The following is a 21,967-nucleotide window of genomic DNA, read 5'->3' on the forward strand; positions in this document are numbered from 1 at the left end:
GAGAAAGAGAATTATGTCCAGTAAGTTAGGACACAATGTCTTGAATTCTCAATGCGCGAATGAATGCAAAAAATTTACTTATTTAAAAAGATATTTAATTATCTCGGGTTTAAAAAAAGGGATCATGCCCAGTAAGTTAGGACACGATCTTTTCTTAATTCCCGAGATCGTTTAAAAACTTGAGTTTGAAACGTGTATTTAGATTTATTGTGAAAATTGAAACCCAGTAAGTTAGGGTACGACCTTCTCGAATCTAAACACGAGATTTTTCTTATTCAAAAATCATAATTTATACATTGAATAAAATTAATCTAACACGAAATAGTAGAAATAAAACACGGTGCCAATATGCAGAACAAAACAAAAATGAATACAATGATGTAGCATAAGTAATACGAGTAAAAGCAATGAAAATAAATTAGATAAAAAGGACAAATCAATGACATACAAAATAACAATGCATATAAGCAAATAAAATTAAAACATTCTTTCAAAATAATAATGAAAATGTAAATAAATAAATAAATAAAGGAAATGAACAAAACTATAAGAGTATAAACTATGGATATGTATACGTAGATATATATATATATATATATAAATTGAAAAATATACGAAAAATAAGTATGAATATAAATCGAAGATATAAAACATGTGTAAAAAAAGGGTATATTTTAAAATATAAAGAATATATATAAATATGTATATATATTTATGAAAGTGACGTATGCATGTAGATATATATACATGTGTACATATAAGTTATAAAATATATATAAAATATAAACATGCATATACATATATAGGTTACAAAATATGTACATGTCTATGCATATATATATTATAAAAATGTGTGTATGTATAAATAAATTATAAAGTACGTAAAATATAAGTAAGTATGTATATACTCATGGAAGTAAAGTAAAAACTATGTATATAAATATATATAGGCGTGTATAAATTATAAAGTGTATAAAGAAATACAAGCATGCATATATACATATATATATATAACAAGTTATGAAAATATGTACATGCATATGTATGTATATATTATAAAATGTGTGTACGTATATGTACATTATGAAATAAAAAATAAGTAAGTATATATTATGTTGAGTTAATAAAATAACACGTTATAAAATTATAATAATAATATAAGTAAAACTCAAAATGACAATATATAATAAGATAATGAAAACATGATCAAATGTACCACTAAAATAATAATAAAATAGTTAATAAATTAATTTAAAAATGTAAAAAAGGGATTAAACCGCAATCAAATCTAAATTAACAAGAAAAGAGTAGAGTCATAAACAAGGCGAGGGGTTAAAGTGCAATATGCAGATTACATTGGGGCAGATTGGAAATATTTCCTCGCCCCCAAAACGCTGTGCATTGTTCTGGACCTAAATAAAACAAAAACAAAAATGTAAGCTGAAATTCAAAAATAAATAAAATTTGATTTGAAAACACTAAAAAATAAGAGGGACCAAACACGAAAATTACCCAATAACACAAAACATGTGGATCCTTCCCTGGGTCGGGTCACCGCGCGGGTATAGGCCATTAAACGGTGTCGTTTTGACACCTGAAGGCCTTACCTCAAACGGCGCCATTTTTTACTATTTAAAAAAAATAATAAAAAATAATAAAAAAATCCAAATTACCCTATCTGCCTACCACTTTTCCATTCTTTAAGAAAACAAAGCAAAAATATTAAACCCTAGACTCCTTTCTCTTCACCGCTTTAGGACCTAGAAGCCTCTCTTCCCAACTCCGATTTGGACGGAGTAGAGAAGAGCTTCGACGGCACACCAAGGTAAGAACTCTCGGTCTTTTCCTCTTTATTTCATGTCAATATTCTTATATATATACATGATTAATAAAAACAAAAAAAAGAAACATGCATCCGAAAATAGAATGAAAAAGAGAGGAAAAAAATGAAAACCTTCTCTTCAGTTTTTGTGATTTTTTTGATTGATTTTCTTCAATATATTTTCTTTACATTCGTTTTCTCCCCCTTTATATAAATATGTTATCTGGCTTTTTATAGCCGATTTACAATATATTTTTCTACTGTTTTGCACTATTTCGGCTTCATTTCTGCCACTATTTTTCTACTACTATCTTTCGCCTTTTTCTTGCTTTCGTTTTTGTCTTTTTTGTAGGCAATGTGAAGTCAACGGAAGGAGTTTTTGCCATTTCGGTGCAACATGGGTGGAGGCGTCGTCATCGGGCGTGGTGCGAGTTGAGGGCGTACATGGGGCAGCTGCGGCGCGAATGAGGGAGGGGACCCTAAGGTTTCTAAAAATTTTAAGCTCTTTGGACTTAGGTTTGGGTTGGTTTAGTTTGGGCTAGGTTTGTAGTGGGCTCGAGTTAATTTTGTTTTTGGGTTTGCCTGGACCCTGGGCAAATTAGGCTGTACAGCTGCCCCTCTTTGCTCGTTGTCGTGTAACGATAACAGAGCAAAGTCTAAGAAAGACCAATTTTGCCCGGTCTCGCCGAGTCTTGACTTCTTTTGATGCTTCTCCTCTTCAAGTAGCTTTATCCCAGTCCACTGTGTCTTGTTGCTTCAATCCACTCCACTGCATTTTAGAGAGATATGACTTGTAGCTTCAATCCACTCTACCGTAACTTTAGGGGATGAGGTTTGTGGTTTTTAATCCGCTCCACTGCAACTTTAGGGAGATAGGATTGGTTTCTTTTGTCTGCTCCACTGCAACTTCAGAGAGATAAGATCTGAGCTTTCGATCTACTCCACTACTGCTTAGGGAGATAAGATCTACAATCTTCGACCTACTCCGCTGCTGCTCAGGGAGATAAGGGTGCTTTCGATCTGCTCCACTACTGTGTAGGGAGATAAGATCTACAATCTTTAACCTACTCCGCTGCTGCTCAGGGAGATAAGGTTGGTGCTTTCGATCTGCTCCACTACTGTTTAGAGAGATAAGATTAGTTTCTTCTTTCTGCTCCACTACTGCTTAGGGAGATAAGACTTGATGCGATCTGCTCTACTGCAATTTAGACAGATAAGATCTACAATCTTCAACCTACTCTACTACTGCTTAGGGAGATAAGGCTGGTGGCTTAAATCTGTTTCACTACTACCTTAGGAAGATAAGATTCGCCGTCTTCGATCTGCTCCACTACTGCTTAGGGAGACAGGATCTGCAATCTTTAACCTACTCCACTACTGCTTAGGGAGATAAGGCTTGATATGATGACTTCAATCCATCCCACTACAACTTTAGGGGTATGGGTAACTTCATTGATCTGTTCTCTGGGGAACATGACCTACAAAATCCATTTCATGGACCTATTTATGCCTAGTGTTTAGGATGTCATGATTAGAATGAATCAAATGCTCCTAACTAGATGTGTATGTATGATATTTGTAGAATGTCATGAGAATGATCCCCTTAACGTTCGGGTTGTCATTCCTCGTTGTTCATCAAGGTTTTATCATTAATGCCTTCTTGTTTAGCTGGTATCTTTGATAGAAAATCCCAAAGAAATAGTCACAATTTAGACTATTCTTTTTCCAATGCTTCTAACCCTTAAGTTGGTTAGTTTTAAATAATAGCCCTGTTTCAGGTACTTGTACTATTTAGAAGCTTCCAGAGTAATACGCAAATCTTCTTTTGCTTGAATATTATCAGTTCCGTAATCGTTATTTCAATGAAAAATGCTTGAAAAAGATTATCAAACTAGACAAGATGAAATTTTGTTGAGAGCAAAGCTCGAAATGAATGAATTAATCAAGATAGAAAATTTTGCTAGAATACAAAACGAGAATAAATTAACCAAGATGGCGTATTTTGTCAAAAATACAAAAAAATGAATAAAATGGAAATAGGTGCCCCAGATATCGTAGCATGAGCTTCTCTGCCCCAAACTTTTTGAGGATCTTTATGGACTTGATATGTGTTTAGGAGTCATAGAAGACTTTGTTGATGCCCCAAGATGTAACATCTCTCCTTCTTATTAATTCAGAGAGAACAAAACTACCGTATGCCCCACCTTTGATCAAAATTTGAACTGCCCATTCCTAGGTTTTCAATTCAAAACCCCTTTCATCTCAAGGCGCCCTTTGCGAGTTTTCACCTTGGCCTCTCCTCACTCTTTTTTTTTAGGTGAAGTACTTCTTGACTGAATCTGAATTCATGGGATTAGGCATGTTCTTGCCATCCATCTCGGTCAAAATCAATGTTCCTCCAAAAAATGCTTTTTTTACCACATAATGTCCTTCCCAATTTGGCATCCACTTTCCTCTAAAGTCTTTTTGTATATGGAGGATTTTCTTCAGTACCAAGTCTCCTTCGTGGAATTCCTTGGGATGAACCTTTTTGTTGTAAGCTCGCATCATTCTCCTTTAGTACATTTGACCATGACGTATAGCTCGTAGCCTCTTTTCTTCGATCAAATTCAGTTGATCATATCGGGATTGAATCCATTCCCCTTCATCTAGGTTCAGTTCTGATAAAACTCAGAGGGAAGGAATCTCTACTTCAATGGGCAAAACTGCCTCCATTCCATACACTAATAAGAAAGGTGTTGCCCCGGTAGAGGTTCTGATAGACGTTCGATAGGCAAGAAGGGCAAATGGTGACTTCTCGTCCAATCCTTATAAGTCTCAGTCATCTTTCCTACAATCTTCTTGAGGTTTTTATTGGCCGCTTCTACCGCGGCATTCATTTTTGGGCGATATGGCAATGAGTTGTGGTGTTTGATCCTGAATTGATTACAGACCTCCGCTATCGTGTTGTTGTTCAAGTTCAATGCATTGTCGGAGATAATCCTTTCTGGCATCCCGTACCGACATATGATCTCCTTTTTTAGGAATCTGCTGACTGCTGACTTTGTAACATTAGCGTAAGAAGTGGCCTCTACCCACTTAGTAAAGTAGTCAATAACTAATGATGCCCATTTGAAGCTTTTGGCGAAATCGGCCCAATGACATACATGCCCCACATAGAGAAAGGCCATGGAGAAGTCATGACATGGAGAGGTGAAGGGGGCACGTGAATCTTGTCTCCATAAATTTGGCACTTATGGCATTTCTTGGCATATTTGATGCAATCTCCTTCCATTATGACCCTATAATATCCGAATCTCATGATTTGTTTGGCCATTGTGAAACCATTAGCATGCGTTTTACAAACTCCCTCATTGACCTCTTCCAAGATTTGCCTGGCCTCTACAGCGCCTACGCATCTTAGTAGCACCTGATCTTTTCCTCTTCTATATAAGATCTCTCAATTTAAGACATAATCATTGGCCAGCCTTCTCAATGTCTTCTTTTCATTCTTAGTTACCTGGCCAGGATACTCGTGATTCTTTACATATCGCAGTATGTGGTGATACCAGGGGTAATCACCCTTTTCTTCTTCATTTTCAATGTTGTAACAATGGACTGGAGCCTCATAAATGCTCATTTGGATAGGCTTCACATCCTCTTATTTATTTACCCTGATCATAGAGGCTAATGTAGCCAATGCATCGGCCATCTGATTTTCATCCCGTGGGAGATAACAGAAGGTAATGTCATCAAACTCCTCAATTAATTCCAGGACCAGCTTTCGATAATTAATCAAGTTGGAGTCTCTTGTCTCCTATTTGCCTTTGAGCTGATAAATTACCAATGCAGAATCCCCATACACCACTAACACTTTGATTTTGCCTTCAATGGCTGCATGAATTCCCATGATGCATGCTTCATACTCCTCCATGTTATTTGTGCAATCAAAATCTAATTTGCTAGCGAATGGGTAATGATCACTGTCAGGAGATACCAAAACTGCCCCAATCTCATTGCCCACAGCATTTGAGGCTCCGTCAAAATTCAGTTTCCAAGGATCGTCTTTTTGAAAGTCTTTTTCTGCGGTTGCAACATACATCAAATCCTCATTCGGGAAATTGAATTTTACTGGTTCATAATCATCCAGCGCTCTACTGGCCAGAAAGTCTGCTATTGCACTCCCTTTTATTACTTTTCGGTTCACATAGACTATATCAAATTCAGACAGCAGAATTTGCCACTGGGCCATTCTTCCATTCAGAGCAGTCGATTCCATCATGTATTTCAGAGGGTTCAGTTTAGAGATTAACCAGGTTGTATGGTACAACATGTATTGTCTCAATATCTGAGTTGTCCAGATCAGAGCGCAATATAGTTTCTTAATTGGCGAATCTCTCGTCTCGCATTCAGTGAACTTCTTACTGAGCTAGTAGATCGCTCTTTCCTTTCATCCTGACTCATCATGTTGGCCAAGCACGTATCTCATGGAATTTTCAAATACTGCCAAATACAGTATTAGTGGTTTATTTGGGCAAAGTGGCATTAGCACTGGAGCATTGGACAAGTAATGTTTGACCTTTTCAAAATTTGTCTGACACTCTTCATCCCATACACTTGGATTGTGTTTCTTAAGGAAACGAAATATGGGGTCACATTTCTCAGGTAATTGTGAAATGAACCGAGCGATGTAGTTTAGTCTCCCTAGAAAACCTCGAACTTCTTTTTGAGTACGCGACGGAGGTAGTTCTTGTATAGCCTTTACTTTGTCTGGATCGATCTCAATTCCTCTGTCACTGACCACGAATCCCAATAATTTTCCTGATCTGGCTCCGAAGGTGCATTTTGTAGGATTTAGTTTTAGCTAGAACTTTCTTAACCTTATGAACAATTTTCTAAGGACTTGCACATGTTCCCCTTCTGTTCTAGGCTTTGCAATCATGTCATCGACATAGACGTCTATCTCGTTGTGCATCATGTCATGGGACAAGGTTACCATGGTCTCTGATATGTTGCCCCCACATTTTTTAGTCCAAACGACATCACTTTGTAGCAGAATGTTCCCTACATTGTTATGAAGGTGGTCTTCTCCATCTCTTTAGGATGCATCCTAATTTGGTTCTACCCAAAGAAACCATCCACGAAGGAGAACAGTGAGTAACCGGTCGTGTTGTCCACTAAGGTATCAATATGGGGCAACGGGAAATTATCCTTGGGACTGGCTTTGTTCAGATCTCTGTAGTCCACACACATTCGCACTTTTCCATCTTTTTTAGGAACAGGGACTATGTTGGCTACCCATTCTGAATACTTGACCACCTATAAGAAACCAGCATCAAAATGCTTCTTAACTTCTTCTTTTATTTTCAACAAGACATCAGGTCTCATCCTTCGGAGTTTTTGCTGAACTGGTTTACATTCTTTCTTTATGGGGAGTCGGTGTACCACTATATCAGTGTTTAACCCGAGCATGTCTTGATAGGACCATGCAAAGACATCTTTGAATTCTTGAAGCAACTCAATAAGATCTCACTTCGTCTCTGCGTCAATGCAAGCTCCAATTTTCACTTCTTTTCCCTCCCCTAAGCTCACAACTTCTATCGACTCTTTATAAGGTAGGATCTGTTTTTCTTCTTGTTCTACCAGTCTTAACAAATCAGGAGATAAGTTACAGCCTCGATCATCTTCAAAATTCTGAGAATCCTCTATACTCATGTCTTGCTCAAAAGGGGACTCCGGGTTAGTAGCAGTGTTGCTCATATCATTAATATCTGGGGACCTGTTATTGAGGTAAAGGAAGGTTTAAAGAAAAAGAATCTAAGATAATTATATACACAGTATGTTTATGAAAGGAATGGAAAGAATAAAAGAATATTTGTTCAAAATGAGACTGGATGATATATTTCATTGAAATAAGATTTTAGACATATGCCTTTTACAAACGATTCTTCTTGCTCCCAAGCTTAGAGCAACAAGTGTGTTCTGAATATTACTCTGAATTGACTTTAAAAATTACAGGGATCTCTTCAGCAGTCCAATTATTTAGAACACTTCTCGGCTCGTAAGGGCAAATTCCTGATGAATTTCCTTCTTCCAACTCTTCCTCGTATATTGTATTGATGCTCAGATTACTCAATATTTCTTCTACAATTCACTTCTTCGATGTCATCCGCTCAGAGTGAATAGTTCCCCATGATACGAAAGTTCTGGATATGTGAGGGATTATCATGGGCTCCCATTTAATCTATTCTCCGTCCAAACGTGCTTTTCTCCTTTCCCGTTTCTTCTCTAACTCTTTCCTCTTTTGCTTTGCATCTGGCTTATATCCTAAGCCAAAGCGGTCTCTTTTGTCCATTAATTTAGGTACCTCCACCTTCCCTGGAAGGTATTTCCCAAGTCCTTTTCCAGGTGAAGCCCCCTTTCCAGCCATCATTTGTAGGCCCAACCTCGTTGCTTTGGATATTCAGGGTGTGGGGATCTTATTCCCTTCAACAATGAAGGTCGCGTTTACAAATTTCAAAGATCGGAATGAACATTCAATTGCTTCTTCTTCTGTTCCTATATATGGTCCTCCTCTGCATTGATCGTCACCAACCGACCCTCCGCTACCGGCTTCAACTTTTGGTGCAGTGATGAGGGTACTGCTCCTGCTGAATGAATCCAAGGCCTTCCTAAAAAACAATTGGAAGAAGGCTTGATGTCCATACCAGGAAGTCTACCTTGTACGTGCTTGGGCCAATTAAAAGGGGTATTTCAATCCTTCCTATTACTCTTCCTTCAGTACCATCGAATGCTCTCACTATGTTTTGGCACGTTTTCATGTTCGAGCTGTCCACGGGCAACCTATTCAAGGTGGATAAGGGTAAGACGTTTAGGGTCGATCCATTGTCAATTAATACCCCTGGCAACGTATACACTTTGCAGCGGGTTGTGATGTGCAGAGCTTTGGTTGAAGAAAATGAAGTTATCATCACTTATGTTACCAACCAGACGGTCTGATTTGTTCACAGAGCGCGTTGCGGTGTACCTCTGAGCTGGCTGCTTATGTAACTGCTCTACGACACTATATTCGATGTGCTTTAAGAATTTTAGGAACTCCCTAGCTTCATTCTCTGTTACTGGTTCGTTGACAGGTGATTCAAGTCGGATCACCTTTTCCTTAGCTTTTCCTGTTACAGGCCCTGTTTTTGAAATTGCTGGATCGTAGCGCTTTCCACTACATGTGTAGAAACCATCATCATTACTCTCTTCTAAAGCATTTATCGGTTTCCCCTCTCCTGAAACTATCACGTTACAGTCATAATTTCAAGGAACCCTTTTATTATCCTTATAGGAAAAGGGTATAGGTTTTTGGATTATGACTTTTGGTGGTATTTGTATCCCGACTTCATTACTCCTTGGCTGTGAAATAATCACCACTGGGTGATTGATCTTCTGGAACCTTTTTGCAGGTCCCTCCTCTGAGGCGCAGACCTCTCTTTCTTCAAATCCCTTGATCTCTTCATAAAATTCTATCTCCTTATTATCCATCAGATTTTGTACCATGGTCTTGAACTCTGCACATTCCTGGATATCATGACCCTCATTGGCATGGAACTCACAGTATGTTCCTGCCCCTTTAGGCCTTTCGTCTAAATCTAGTGTGATTAGACTCTTACATACCATCTATTCCCAAACACATTTCATTGGGGTTCTTACCTCCATCACGTCTGCCTTAATTCTCTTACTTCTACCCTCGGCTACCATGTTTACCCATTTGTCGGAATGATTAGGTAACGGGTTCCCTGCTACGTTAGGTCCAGATGGGTCATCGAGCTTTATGATACCCATTTTAATGAATCTTTCAACCAACTTCTTGAACGCGGTGCAATTTTCAATCGAATTCCCCGTTATCCTTGCATGGTATTCGCACTGGGCATCTGCGTTATACCACTTATGGAACGGGGGTTGCATGGGTTTCAGATAAGAAGGGGCTACCACATGTGCATTAAATAGATTTTGATACAGTTCCCTATAAGTTATCAGGATAGGCGTAAACTGGGGTCTTTCTGACCTCGAATTAGGCTCCTGCCTCGGGGGGCCTTGATGACTAGTTCCTACCGTCCTTGGTGGGCCAACAGTAATTGTCTTTGAATATCCCTTGTTGTATGCAGTCACATTATTCACCTCACCTTCTTTATTCCTCGAGGCCGGTCTTTTAGAGTTTTCCCCGCATCTATTTTACCACTTCTTACCGTATTTTCAATCATTTCACCAGTCATTACTATATCTGAGAAGCTTTTAGTGGCGCTTCCCAACATATGAGTGATGAACGGGGCCTTTAAAGTATTGATGAAAAGTATTGTGGTTTCCTTTTCCAGTAGAGGCAGCTAGACTTGAGTTGTCACTTCTCTCCATCTCTGGGCATACTGCCCGAAGCTTTCATTTTTTTCTTCTCCATGTTTTGTAGCGTGATCCTATCGGGCATCATGTCTGCCACGTGGCTATATTGTCTCATGAAAGCTTGTGCCAAATATTTCCATGAGCTAATTTGGGCACGACTTAGCTGGTTATACCATTTGGTCGCAGCTCGGATCAAACTGTCCTAGAAACAGTGAATTAACAATTGATCATTGTCGATATATCCCGTCATCCTTCGACAGAACATGGTGATATGGGCTTCAGGACAGTTAGTCCCGTTGTACCTTTCAAATTCTGGCATTTTAAACTTAAACGGGAAAACTAAGTCAAGGACCAAAATCAGGTCTTTGGCATAGATCTTGAAACGGTAATCAGCACTTTCCATTGCTTTGAACTTTTCCTCTAGCCACCTACATCTATATTCAAGTTGCTTCGGTAAATCAACCCTTGCTTTCTCTACTTCCGCTACATCGTCCAGATCAGGGACAATGAGGTTGGTTGGATTATCTCATGGGTTAGAACCCAAGCCTGTCTGAAAGTTCATCGGTGGCGAGGTGCCGACTTGGTATTGAGGTCTGATATGAATAGGCACTCTTTGTGGACATATATCCGGTTGTGCCTGAGTGTTCGTTGGAGCAAAACCTGGAGGATAAACAGGGTCCTCATGATCAATCCCAGAATTGGTTGCAGGGCTCTTTCCTTTATCATTCCCTCCAGCCAATAATTGTGCCAGTTGGCTCATCATGGTCTTTTGGGATTCTAGCACTTCCTGTTGGATTTTATCCAATTGTTCTTGCATCTTATCTTGCATTTCTTTTTGCATTTGTTCCAACCTTTCTAACCTTTGATCCATTGCTTTCGTTTTCTTTCTTGTGTCGTAAGGATGTTCCAGGATAACTGAAATAATTTTATTTAATTATGATATTTTAATTGTCATTAATGCATATGATGCTATGCAATACATGAAATGATTGCAAAAGGCGTCAATTCTAATTCAATTTCATTTTGAAAACTTTACTAGAAATCAAATTTCTTTACATAAGATGGATTACAGATACGGCTTAGCCCTAATGCTTAGAACTCTAATCTTCTTAAGTAACGAGGTTAACTCCTGTCCCCGATCTGATTCCAATTCATATTTCATGCTCAGCGTATCAGCTTGCACTGCCAAAATCTGCAGGTGATCAGCTACCTCTCGAATCTGAACCACAGCTTCTCCCATAATATGATCTCTATTCCTGACTTGGTTCTGTAAGTGGTGCAGCTGTTCAATCTGACGATCTTCATTAGCTTCCAGATACTAGATCCGGATCTCACAATTTTGCAGTGTCGTTTCTAACTTTTCTATCCTTTCTTTCATTTCCTCAATCTTGTTCAAGCTTGCTTTCAATTCCATCACAGAATTTTGATTTCGATGCCGATGGAGAGATCCTTCTAACTCAATCACCCTATTCTCTAGTTCTCCTTTTTCCTTTTGGTTCTCTGACAATCTCTTCTTTAGAGCCTCATTTTGTGTCTGGACTTCTTGGAACTTCCTTTCCCAGCTATCGGCTTTATTCTTTTCTTCTTGAATCTCTTCACGCCACTGCTCCCAAGTTTTTCCCAACCCGGTAGTTCTCATCGATAAGCGCAGCTTCTTATAACATGTCTTCAAGCTATCGAGATCCTCATCGGCTTTAGTTTTACCTTTTCTTAACCTTTCTGCCTCAAGTTTCTGGACATCCGCATCTAATCTCAAGTTTATTTTTTCTTCTTCCATTTGTTCTATCTTCTTTTCTAATTCTGCATTTCTTCTTTCAAAATCTTGCTTTATGATTTCTAGTTTAGAAGGGACGACTCGTAATTGTTCCTCTATCGATTGACTATTTTCGTGACTCAGCTCGGGGGTATTATCATTGATTCTTCTAACCCACCATTCATTATACTCAGGAGTTGTCATTGGGCCCATGGCTAATCTCTCCATCCGACGAGTCTAGTTCTATGCATTGGACATTTCTCGAATTTTCTTTTTATAACCATCACCTTTGTATGAGAATTCACACTCGGCTAGTCCGTGTGTTGCGGGTATAAACTGTCTTGACCTATATTGCCTAAGCACTAGCAATGGGGCATAAGCAACAACTCCCCTAATCCCCGGCAAGGGAACCCAGTCAAAGTCGCCCCATCGATACAAAATCTCATCTGGAAGCAACCACGGGGCTTTCCATTCGACGTCTTCTTCACGCAGATTCTGCAGAATTTGCCATCCACTTCTCCTCTGAGATGCCATCCCTCCTCGGTGTAGCTACTATCGCTTTCAGTGGTGAATAATTTTCAGAGAAGACCCGATACAAAACCTTATCAATCTTCTAGAAGTGACTGTGGAACCATGCGAGTAAAAGTTGTACACATCCGACGAATCTACGTTCACCCACTCTCTGAAAGACATTTAGCGACCTGAATGTTTCTGCCAAAATTGCTGGGACTTGTGTAACCCTCTTATCAAGTCGGTCGAACAAGTCGGTGACTGCCTCATCAATATGTCTCAAAGCCTCGGGGAATATCACTAAGCCGTATATGCTCAAAGCAAAGACGTCTACCCTCTTTTTCGTATCTATGTGTGCTAGAATTATATCTTTCAAACTTTTCCAAGGAATGCACTTGCTATCCCCCTTCTATTGGATTCGAGCTGTAACCCACTGCTTGCTCATCCCAGTTATGTTCATGAGTATCTTTTTTAGGAAGGTCGGTATATTTATAGCTCTCGAGTAGACTCTATCGACTTGAATTTTTGAACATCGAAGTAAAGCCATGTATTCTTCTACCGTAAGCACCAAGTCGTCTTTTCTAAACGTGAAACAACTATAGGTAGGGTTCCAAAATTATACGAGAGCCCGAAATAGACGCTTGTCTACCTTCATATCTAGCAGATATGGCAAATCCCCGTAATTAGAATAGAATAGTATCGACCCCTCGTTCCCTTGATCCTGATTTCCTTGACTCTTGCAAACTGTTCTGAGTTACACTAATACAGGTAAAGTCCCACAATTCCGATATATATCCTTTAGCCAAACTATCACCTTTCTCATGCTGTGTAGTTTCTGACCAAGCTCGGACGACCTCATTGTCTTGCACCTTATCAAGAAATCCCTTTTCCATGACAAGCTTTCTATATAGCAACTGAATATGAACTAACGCCTTTTATGATGAAGTACCACGTAGATGAAATGTCATGCATTCAAAGTAAAATGCAGAAAGTTAGTATCAGATATAAACATGGAATCCAAGACAATCCAGAAACAGTAAAACACATATTCGGGTATCTAACAAGATTAAGGTGTGGTTCTACCTAGGGTGAGTTCCTAAGGTTCACTACATGCAGCTTGGCTTCTAAGGCAAAGGTACCCAAACTGGTAGATTTCTCGATCCTCACCCATTATAGGCTCATATGGACCGAGTTCAGTTCAGGGGAATACATTTCCCTATGGCCATGCGGAGATGAAAATCTCACGAAGACATAGGTACGGATGTATCTCGGAAGCGATTCACTATCCCATGCGAAGGTGAAAACTCACGAAGGCGTAGTTTCTCACTCCCACTTAAAAGGGTGTGACCAACGGTCATGCAATGCAATATGCAGAAAAATACCAAAACTTTAACTAACACAACAATTATAAACCACAATTATAAATATCATAATAAAGACAGATGAAATGCAACGAAAGATTCATATATTTAAATGAAGTTTTCAATTTTTGGCAAAACACAAAAAATAATCAACTCGTGGCTCGACTCTCTTATTTTGAGTCCCCAGTGGAGTCGCCAAGCTATTGACACCATTTTTTTGATAAAACGGGGTTGACTTGGATTTTTGAAAAATGAAAACGAAAATGGGAGTAGACACCAATCTTTTTTGATGAGGTGTGACCGGGTCACCTCATAAAGTGGTTGTTTTTAATAAACGATTTGGTTTTATTAAAACAACAATTTTGGTCCACGAAATTTAGAAAAACGGATTCGGGAGTCGGTTACATACGAGGAAGGATTAGCACCCTCGTAACGCCCAAAATTAGTACCTAGTTGATTAATTAATGTCTTAGTGTCAAAGATTGAAAAATTTTAAGATATTTAAAATACGATCCTTTATTGAAACGTTAAAAATTTTCAAGAAAAGGGCACATTTTGCGTTAATCGAGAAAGAGAATTATGTCCAGTAAGTTAGGACACAATGTCTTGAATTCTCAATGCGCGAATGAATGCCAAAAGTTTACTTATTTAAAAAGATATTTAATTATCTCGGGTTTAAAAAAAGGGATCATGCCCAGTAAGTTAGGACACGATCTTTTCTTAATTCCCGAGATCATTTAAAAACTTGAGTTTGAAAAGATTCGTGTATTTAGATTTATTATGAAAATTGAAACCTAGTAAGTTAGGGTACGACCTTCTCGAATCTAAACACGAGATTTTGCTTATTCAAAAATCATAATTTATACATTGAATAAAATTAATCTAAGACGAAATAGTAGAAATAAAACACGGTGCCAATATGCGGAACAAAACAAAAATGAATACAATGATGTAGCATAAATAATTCGAGTAAAAGCAATGAAAATAAATTAGATAAAAGGACAAATCAATGACATACAAAATAACAATGCATATAAGCAAATAAAATTAAAACATTCTTTCAAAATAATAATGAAAATGTAAATAAATAAATAAAGGAAATGAACAAAACTATAAGAGTATAAAGTATGGATATGTATACGTAGATATATATATATAAATTGTAAAATATACTAAAAATAAATATGAATATAAATCAAAGATATAAAAACATGTGTAAAAAAAGGGTATTTTTAAAATATAAAGAATATATATAAATATGTATATATATTTATGAAAGTGACGTATGCATGTAGATATATATACATGTGTACATATAAGTTATAAAATATATATATAAAATATAAACATGCATATATATATAGGTTACAAAATATGTACATATCTATGCATATATATATATTATAAAATGTGTGTCTGTATAAATAAATTATAAAGTAAGTAAAATATAAGTAAGTATGTATATACTCAAGGAACTAAAGTAAAAACTATGTATATAAATATATATTGGCGTGTATAAATTATAAAGTGTATAAAGAAATACAAGCATGCATATATACATATATATATAACAAGTTATGAAAATATGTACATGCATATGTATGTATATATTATAAAATGTATGTACGTATATGTACATTATGAAATAAAAACTAAGTAAGTATATATTATGTTGAGTTAATAAAATAACATGTTATAAAATTATAATAATAATATAAGTAAAACTCAAAATGACAATATATAATAAGATAATGAAAATATGATTGAATGTACCACTAAAATAATAATAAAATAGTTAATAAATTAATTTAAAAATGTAAAAAAGGGATTAAATCGCAATCAAATCTAAATTAACAAGAAAAGAATAGAGTTATAAACAAGACAATGGGTTAAAGTGCAATATGCAGATTACATGGGGGCAGATTGGAAATATTTTCTCGCCCCCAAAATGCTGTGCATTGTTTTGGACCTAAGTGAAACAAAAAAAAATGTAAGCTGAAATTCAAAAATAAATAAAATTTGATTTGAAAACACAAAAATATAAGAGGGACCAAACACGAAAATTACCCAATAACACAAAACACGTGGATCCTTCCCTGGGTCGGGTCACCGCGCTGGTATTGGCCATTAAACGGTGTCGTTTTGACACCTGAAGGCCTTACCTCAAACGGCGCTGTTTTTTACAATTTAAAAAAATAAAAAATAAAAATAAAAAATCCAAATTACCCTAATCTGCCTACCGCTTTGCCATTCTTTAAGAAAACAAAGCAAAAAATATTAAACCCTAGACTCCTCCTTTCTCTCCGCCGCTTTAGGACCTAGAAGCCTCTCTTCCCCAACACCGATTTGGACGGAGTAGAGAAGAGCTTTGACGGCACACCAAGGTAAGAACTCTCGGTCTTTTCCTCTTTATTTCATGTCAATATTCTTATATATATACATGATTAATAAAAAAAAGAAACATGCATCCGAAAATAGAATGAAAAATAGAGGAAAAAAATGAAAACCTTCTATTCAGTTTTTGTGATTTTTTTGATTGATTTTCTTCAATATATTTTCTTTACATTCGTTTTCTCCCCCCTTTATATAAATCTGTTATCTGGCTTTTTATAGCCAATTTACAATATATTTTTCTACTGTTTTGCAGTATTTCGGCTTCATTTCTGCCACTATTTTTCTGCTGCTATCTTTCGCCTTTTTCTTGCTTTCGTTTTTGTCTCTTTTGCAGGCACTGTGAAGTCAACGGAAGGAGTTTTTGCCATTTCCGTGCAACATGGGTGGAGGCGTCGTCATCGGGCGTGGTGCGCGCTGAGGGCTTACATCGGGCAGCTACGGCGCGAATAAGGGAGGGAACCCTAGGGTTTCTGAAAATTTTAAGCTCTTTAGGCTTAGGTTTGGGTTGGTTTAGTTTAGGCTAGGTTTGTAGTGGGCTCGGGTTAATTTTTTTTTGGGTTTGCCTGGGCCCCGGGCAAATTGGGCTATACAATTGCCATCATGCATCGCTGAAATGTGGCAGGTGCATTACATAAAGCAAAAGGTATTCACCTAAATAAAAGCGTACTATACGAGCAAGTAAAAGTCATTTTGTGTTGGTTTTTCGTGGCTACAACTATTTGGTTGTATCTCGAATATCCATCTAAGAAACAGTGATATTAATTACCTGCCAGTCGATCTAACATCTGATCCTTAAAAGGCAATGAGAAATGATCCTTTCGAGTGGCTTTGTTCAATTTTCTGTAATCAATACAAAATCTCTAACCCGTGGCAGTTCTCGTCTAGATTAACTCATTACTTTCATTCTCGGTAATCATAATTCCACTTTTTTTTCGTACACATTCTTCAATATGATAGGGTATTGTAAAACTTTCAAAGTCCTTTAGTTTCGGAGGAAGCTTGTTTTGTAAAAATGTACTGCACTCCTTCGTTAAAGCGACAGTCTCGTATTCACTAAATCTTTTATTCTTCGATAGAATGTCCTTCACGAACTTCACATAATTGGGAATTTGCTCTAAAGCCTCCGCCAATGGGATATTAATGTTAAGTTGCTTTAGAACATTCAAAAACTTCTTGAATTGCACCTCATGTTTTAGCTTATTTGGTTGGAACTTTAAAGGGTATGGAGGTGATGAAACTTTAGGTTGAATCATACAACTTTTCTAAAGAGATAAATCTGCATCTAGGGAAGATATTAGCTTCTTAGAATTTACTGGGTTAGATTTTACCTCATCAGATTCTGTAGGTTCTGACTCTGCTGGTGCAGGAGTTTCAACTGATGGTTGTCTTTCCTCCTTATTAGGTTCATCTTCAATCACAACCGTCTTGGGCTCTAAATTCTTATTACTTTGTATGGCCACTACCTTGCAATGTTCCTTACCCAAATTTCTTGGATTTTTTGTATTGCTCAGCAAGGTTATTTGTGGTTAGTTGCGAAGCTCTGTAGCTAACTGACCCATTTGGTTCTCTAAATTTTTCAATGTTGCAACTTGGCTTTGGATTAAGGCGTCATTCTTCACCATATAATCCTTCAAAAATTTCTCCAAACTGTTGGATGACTCAGCTTGTTGTAGCTTCGGTGCTTGTTGATTGAACCCTTGGGATTGGTTGGTTCTATGCTGCATGAAAGTGTTATTTGGTCCATTTCCTTGGTTACTCCAAGAAAATTTTGGATGGTTGCGTCATGAAGGATTGTAGAAGTTGGACTGCTATCCATGTCCACTTCTATTTTGGTGTTGGTTCCCTACGTAATAAATTGACTCAGGGTTTGATGGAAAATTCTCGAAAGAATGACCATCCCCATAATATACATAGGAAACAACATCAAACTGACTTGGTGACTGAGCTAAAAAATTATTCAAACCATTAGCAATAATTTTTTTCAACATTAAGGAAATAGAAGATACTTGAGCTGAGAGTAATGTAAGTGCGTCCACTTCGTGCACTCCGGCTACTCATCTTCATAAATTTGCTCGATTTGTTGGCCATTGATAGTTGTTATTACCGACCCTCTCAAGGATCTCGTAAGCCTCAAGAGAGCACCACTCACAGAAGTATCTACCATCAACCTTGTGTATGCGTTGAGACCATTAAAACCAACTAGATACAGTGTGGAGTCCCATGATGAGGACACTTATAAGTAATTCTTTGAATCTCTCCAATGCCTCGTACAAGGACTCATCATCCAATTGTTGAAAATTGGTTATCTCATTTAGCAACTTAGCATTTTTGCTAGGTGGAAAATACTTAACCAAAAACCTTTATACTAATTCTTGCCATGTAGATATTGAACTTGGTGGCAACAAAGTAAGCCATGCTCGTGTCCAATCTCGCAATGAGTATGGAAACAAATTCAACCTCAATGTACCTTCAGTAAAACCAACTATTTTTAAACGAATCACTCACCTTCATTAATAATCAAAGGTGAAGGTGTGGATCTTCCATGGGCATTCCACTAAACTGGCTCACCGTTTGGAGCATTTAAAACATCACTAGTTTCAATTCAAATTACGGTGCCTTAATCTCCGATCTCTTAATTATCCAATTTAATTCATTAAACAGGGACACAACATACTGTCCTATGGCATGATCCTTATCATCAGCAATAAGGATGGGATTGCGCATATGATCGACTCTATTTCCTCGTCCATCATTTTGATTTCCAAGGTCCATCTTGGCTGGTCTTTGAGCTGATCTTTCACGTCTTCTTTGTCTAAACATCCCAGGCCTATATTGCAACTAATCCCTGCGTAGCCCCCAAAAAATATTACATGTGATAATGATGTTTTGGAGGGAAATTAGGTGTATTTTTCTTGGTTGAACTCTAAGAACTTCAAGGATAATTTAGGCACTTTAATATTTCAAGTTTAGCCTATATAAAGGCCATTGTAATAAGTTTAAACACACAATTTTAGGGGGATAGAAAATATACTTTGGGTTTTTATTTCATTCTTAATTTTTACTTAGGGTATTTTATATTCTTATAATAAGAAGATCCTATTCCGAATGGAGACTCTCGCGAGTGGAGATTGTTTTAGAGCCATTCTTTCATCGATATATCCATGAGCATCTCTTTCCCTTTATTCTATTCTTTATATCACTTTCTTTAACATTGTTTAATTGAATGTTTATGTAAATATTAGAATCAATTTAAGCTTCATACATATATCGCATGGTTTCAACTGTTCTAATCATATTAATTGATTGAAGGATAGAGTTTCTTAGCAAATCAACTGTTTAGGAAAGGAAGAACTTAAACCCTAGGCTTGACAACCCTAGGAAGCCATTTAGGTGGGAATTAACCCAAAATTGGTATGACCTATCTGTGAACACCTTAACCCCAAACCAGTTTGGACTGTAAGGTTGGAAGGTAAGTAGTTCTTACTGACTCGCTATTCTAGTGGATGTATCAAAAGATCCTACTAGGGTATCGACTAGTTGATTGATTAGAACTCTACATCAACAATTAATTAGGTAAAACAATTGGATCTAGGCTAAAGAAACTCGCATAGTTGAAAGAAGGATAGGAGAAACCGATGCAAGAACTTCGGAGTAGATTTGGGCTTAATTCATTTTATTTAGTTTATTAATATGATCATCATTTTGCTTCCATATTAACACTAGTAATTCATAACTCAAGTAGATTAGTAATTACTCCCAGCAATCGGCTTGATAATAATTTTTCCCAAACTATAATCCCTTGGGTACGATCCTCGGAGTACTTACTTACAACCTGACCCGTATATTTACAGACACTACCTCAAATCTATGTCTTTAGTTGCAATATTCACACTCTTGACATTGGTACGTCCAGAGTTTGTCAAGCATCTACACAACCTTTTTAAATCACCACAGTTTCAGATGAATTCTTCTATTTCTAACTCATCCAATAATCCATCTTGCTCCTTTATCCAATCAGGTATTGATTCTTCAGTGTTTTTTAGTGTCAAGCTGTAACAGCCCGTTTTTTAGTGGTGTCGAAAACGATGGTTTTGGAACCCCATTTTCGATGAGTGAGTCCGTAAATATTATTTAATATTTATGAGGTTAGTATAAATTTTAATTAAAGTTTGGTCCATTAATTTTGTCAATTGGATAGTTAATTAAAGTACAAGGGCTAACCTGTAAAAGTTGTAAAAGTTAATCACTATGGATTTTTAATTAATCGAAGGACCAATTGAGTAATTGGACCATTAAATATTGACCAAACAGTGGTGGATGTGTGGTTTAGTCCAATAAATCTTGTTAATTACAATTAAGGTTAATTAATTATAGTTAATTAGGTTAAATATAATTAATTATAAATTAAACTAAGTATATAAGTTAAAATTAAAACAAAAAAAATAAAAATTTTCCATTCATCTTATTCTCTATCACCAAAACTAAAAAAACAAATATAGGGTTTATGCATTTTCAAATTTGGTCTCTCAATTGGTAAGCAATTTCAAGTATGTTTCTTGTAAGTTTTATGTTTCTGAAGTCCCAGAAGCTTGATTTAGCTAACCCGTGTACCAATTTGCAAAACAGAAATAGTTTCTAAAAGTTTCAATTGTTGAATCTTGAAGTTTTGGTATTAAATTGTTAGATTTTAAGCTTAGAAATGAAAAATGACTAGTTTGTAAAGTTTAATTGTTAATTTTTGAACAAATGGACTAAAGTGTAAATATTTTGAAATTGATATTAAATTTCTATAAATATTTATAATAGAGGGCTATAGAATGATAGAATTGAGATCAATTTACAAATTAAAACTTAAATTTGAAAGTTATAGCAATTTCGGTTTTAGGGTCAAAATTGAATAAAATGTAAAACTTTAGAGAACATTCAAAAATGAAATTGAATTGTCATATGCATAAAATAGGCCAATCATGGCTTGTACGGCTCACATTCGCATTGAATCTTCTAGGAGACATTTTACTTACTCTAAACTTACATAAAACACAAGGTTTAAGAACATACAGTTATAAATTCTAAGTTTATCAAACACATTTGCGAACTTTGTTCGCCCAAACACATATGCAAACACAGTTCGCCAAAACATATCTGTGAGCATAGTTCATCAAAACACATCCACTAAGAAGGTGAGTAGCGGAGAGTGATCTAAAACATAATACTGCAAAAGAAAACAACTAAACCAGGGCAATGTATTTTTCCCAATCCTACACAAACCAAAATAAAAATCATGCTCATCACTTCCTAGTGAACTCTAATACCAACAAATGTAACAACCTATACCTAGTCCAATTGTCAAACCCAAGCTATGGAATGCCATATTAGCCACCTAAGTGAGTCCCCATTAACACCAACCTAACCTCCAACACACCACAAGTCAAAACATAAATCATATGTAAATATAAGAAAACACAAGCTTGTCAACTCGCTTTGCTTGCTTCATGATATGCAGCGGAAATATTTCGTGAACCTACTTCGTATGTAAGAACTAAGTCGACTCTTTACTTGAAGTAATAAATATTTGAAGAAATGAATTAAGAACATGAAAACCTAAATTTTTCAAATCAAAGTACTTCGCGGAACACAACAGTTCTAATGTAGCTCGCTCAATCTAAAACCTTTATGAGGTAAGTTTTTATAACAAAGTAGGTCTCGCAAACTACTCCCTAATGTTTAGATACTGCGAACACAGTTCGCAAAGTTATTTTTATATCC

The 21,967-nt window shown here is 36.7% G+C and overlaps 2 protein-coding genes and 1 non-coding gene across 3 annotated transcripts; 1 reads left to right on the forward strand and 2 right to left on the reverse strand.

Annotated features, from left to right (window-relative positions):
* Positions 1–5,618: 5,618 nt before the first annotated feature.
* LOC128036127 (uncharacterized) lies at positions 5,619–6,080 on the reverse strand. Its single transcript, XM_052627002.1, has one exon. It carries the CDS (start codon positions 6,078–6,080, stop codon positions 5,619–5,621), a length of 462 nt encoding a protein of 153 aa, XP_052482962.1.
* A 5,169-nt stretch (positions 6,081–11,249) lies between these two features.
* Positions 11,250–11,960, reverse strand: LOC105781375 (uncharacterized). Its single transcript, XM_012605916.1, has 2 exons — positions 11,601–11,960; positions 11,250–11,501 (listed from the first exon to the last, which is right to left on the reverse strand). The coding sequence occupies exons 1-2, from the start codon at positions 11,958–11,960 to the stop codon at positions 11,250–11,252; spliced, it is 612 nt and encodes a 203-aa protein (XP_012461370.1).
* A 6,455-nt stretch (positions 11,961–18,415) lies between these two features.
* On the forward strand, positions 18,416–18,521 carry LOC128036306 (small nucleolar RNA R71). The gene has a single exon (XR_008193104.1). It is a non-coding gene; the product is annotated as a small nucleolar RNA R71 (small nucleolar RNA).
* The last annotated feature ends 3,446 nt before the right edge of the window (positions 18,522–21,967 follow it).

Source organism: Gossypium raimondii, chromosome 13 (genome assembly GCF_025698545.1).
Source record: "Gossypium raimondii isolate GPD5lz chromosome 13, ASM2569854v1, whole genome shotgun sequence".
Classification (NCBI taxonomy): domain Eukaryota; kingdom Viridiplantae; phylum Streptophyta; class Magnoliopsida; order Malvales; family Malvaceae; genus Gossypium; species Gossypium raimondii.

What these genes read in the sequence shown, in the direction of transcription:
- LOC128036127 (XM_052627002.1), bottom strand. Translation starts at nt 6,080, where the DNA reads ATGGAATCGACTGCTCTGAATGGAAGAATGGCCCAGTGGCAAATTCTG.
- LOC105781375 (XM_012605916.1), bottom strand. Translation starts at nt 11,960, where the DNA reads ATGGAAGAAGAAAAAATAAACTTGAGATTAGATGCGGATGTCCAGAAA. An exon ending in GGCATCGAAATCAAAATTCT is followed by an intron (nt 11,502 to 11,600) that starts GTGATGGAATTG and finishes ATCCGGATCTAG; the next exon opens with TATCTGGAAGCTAATGAAGA.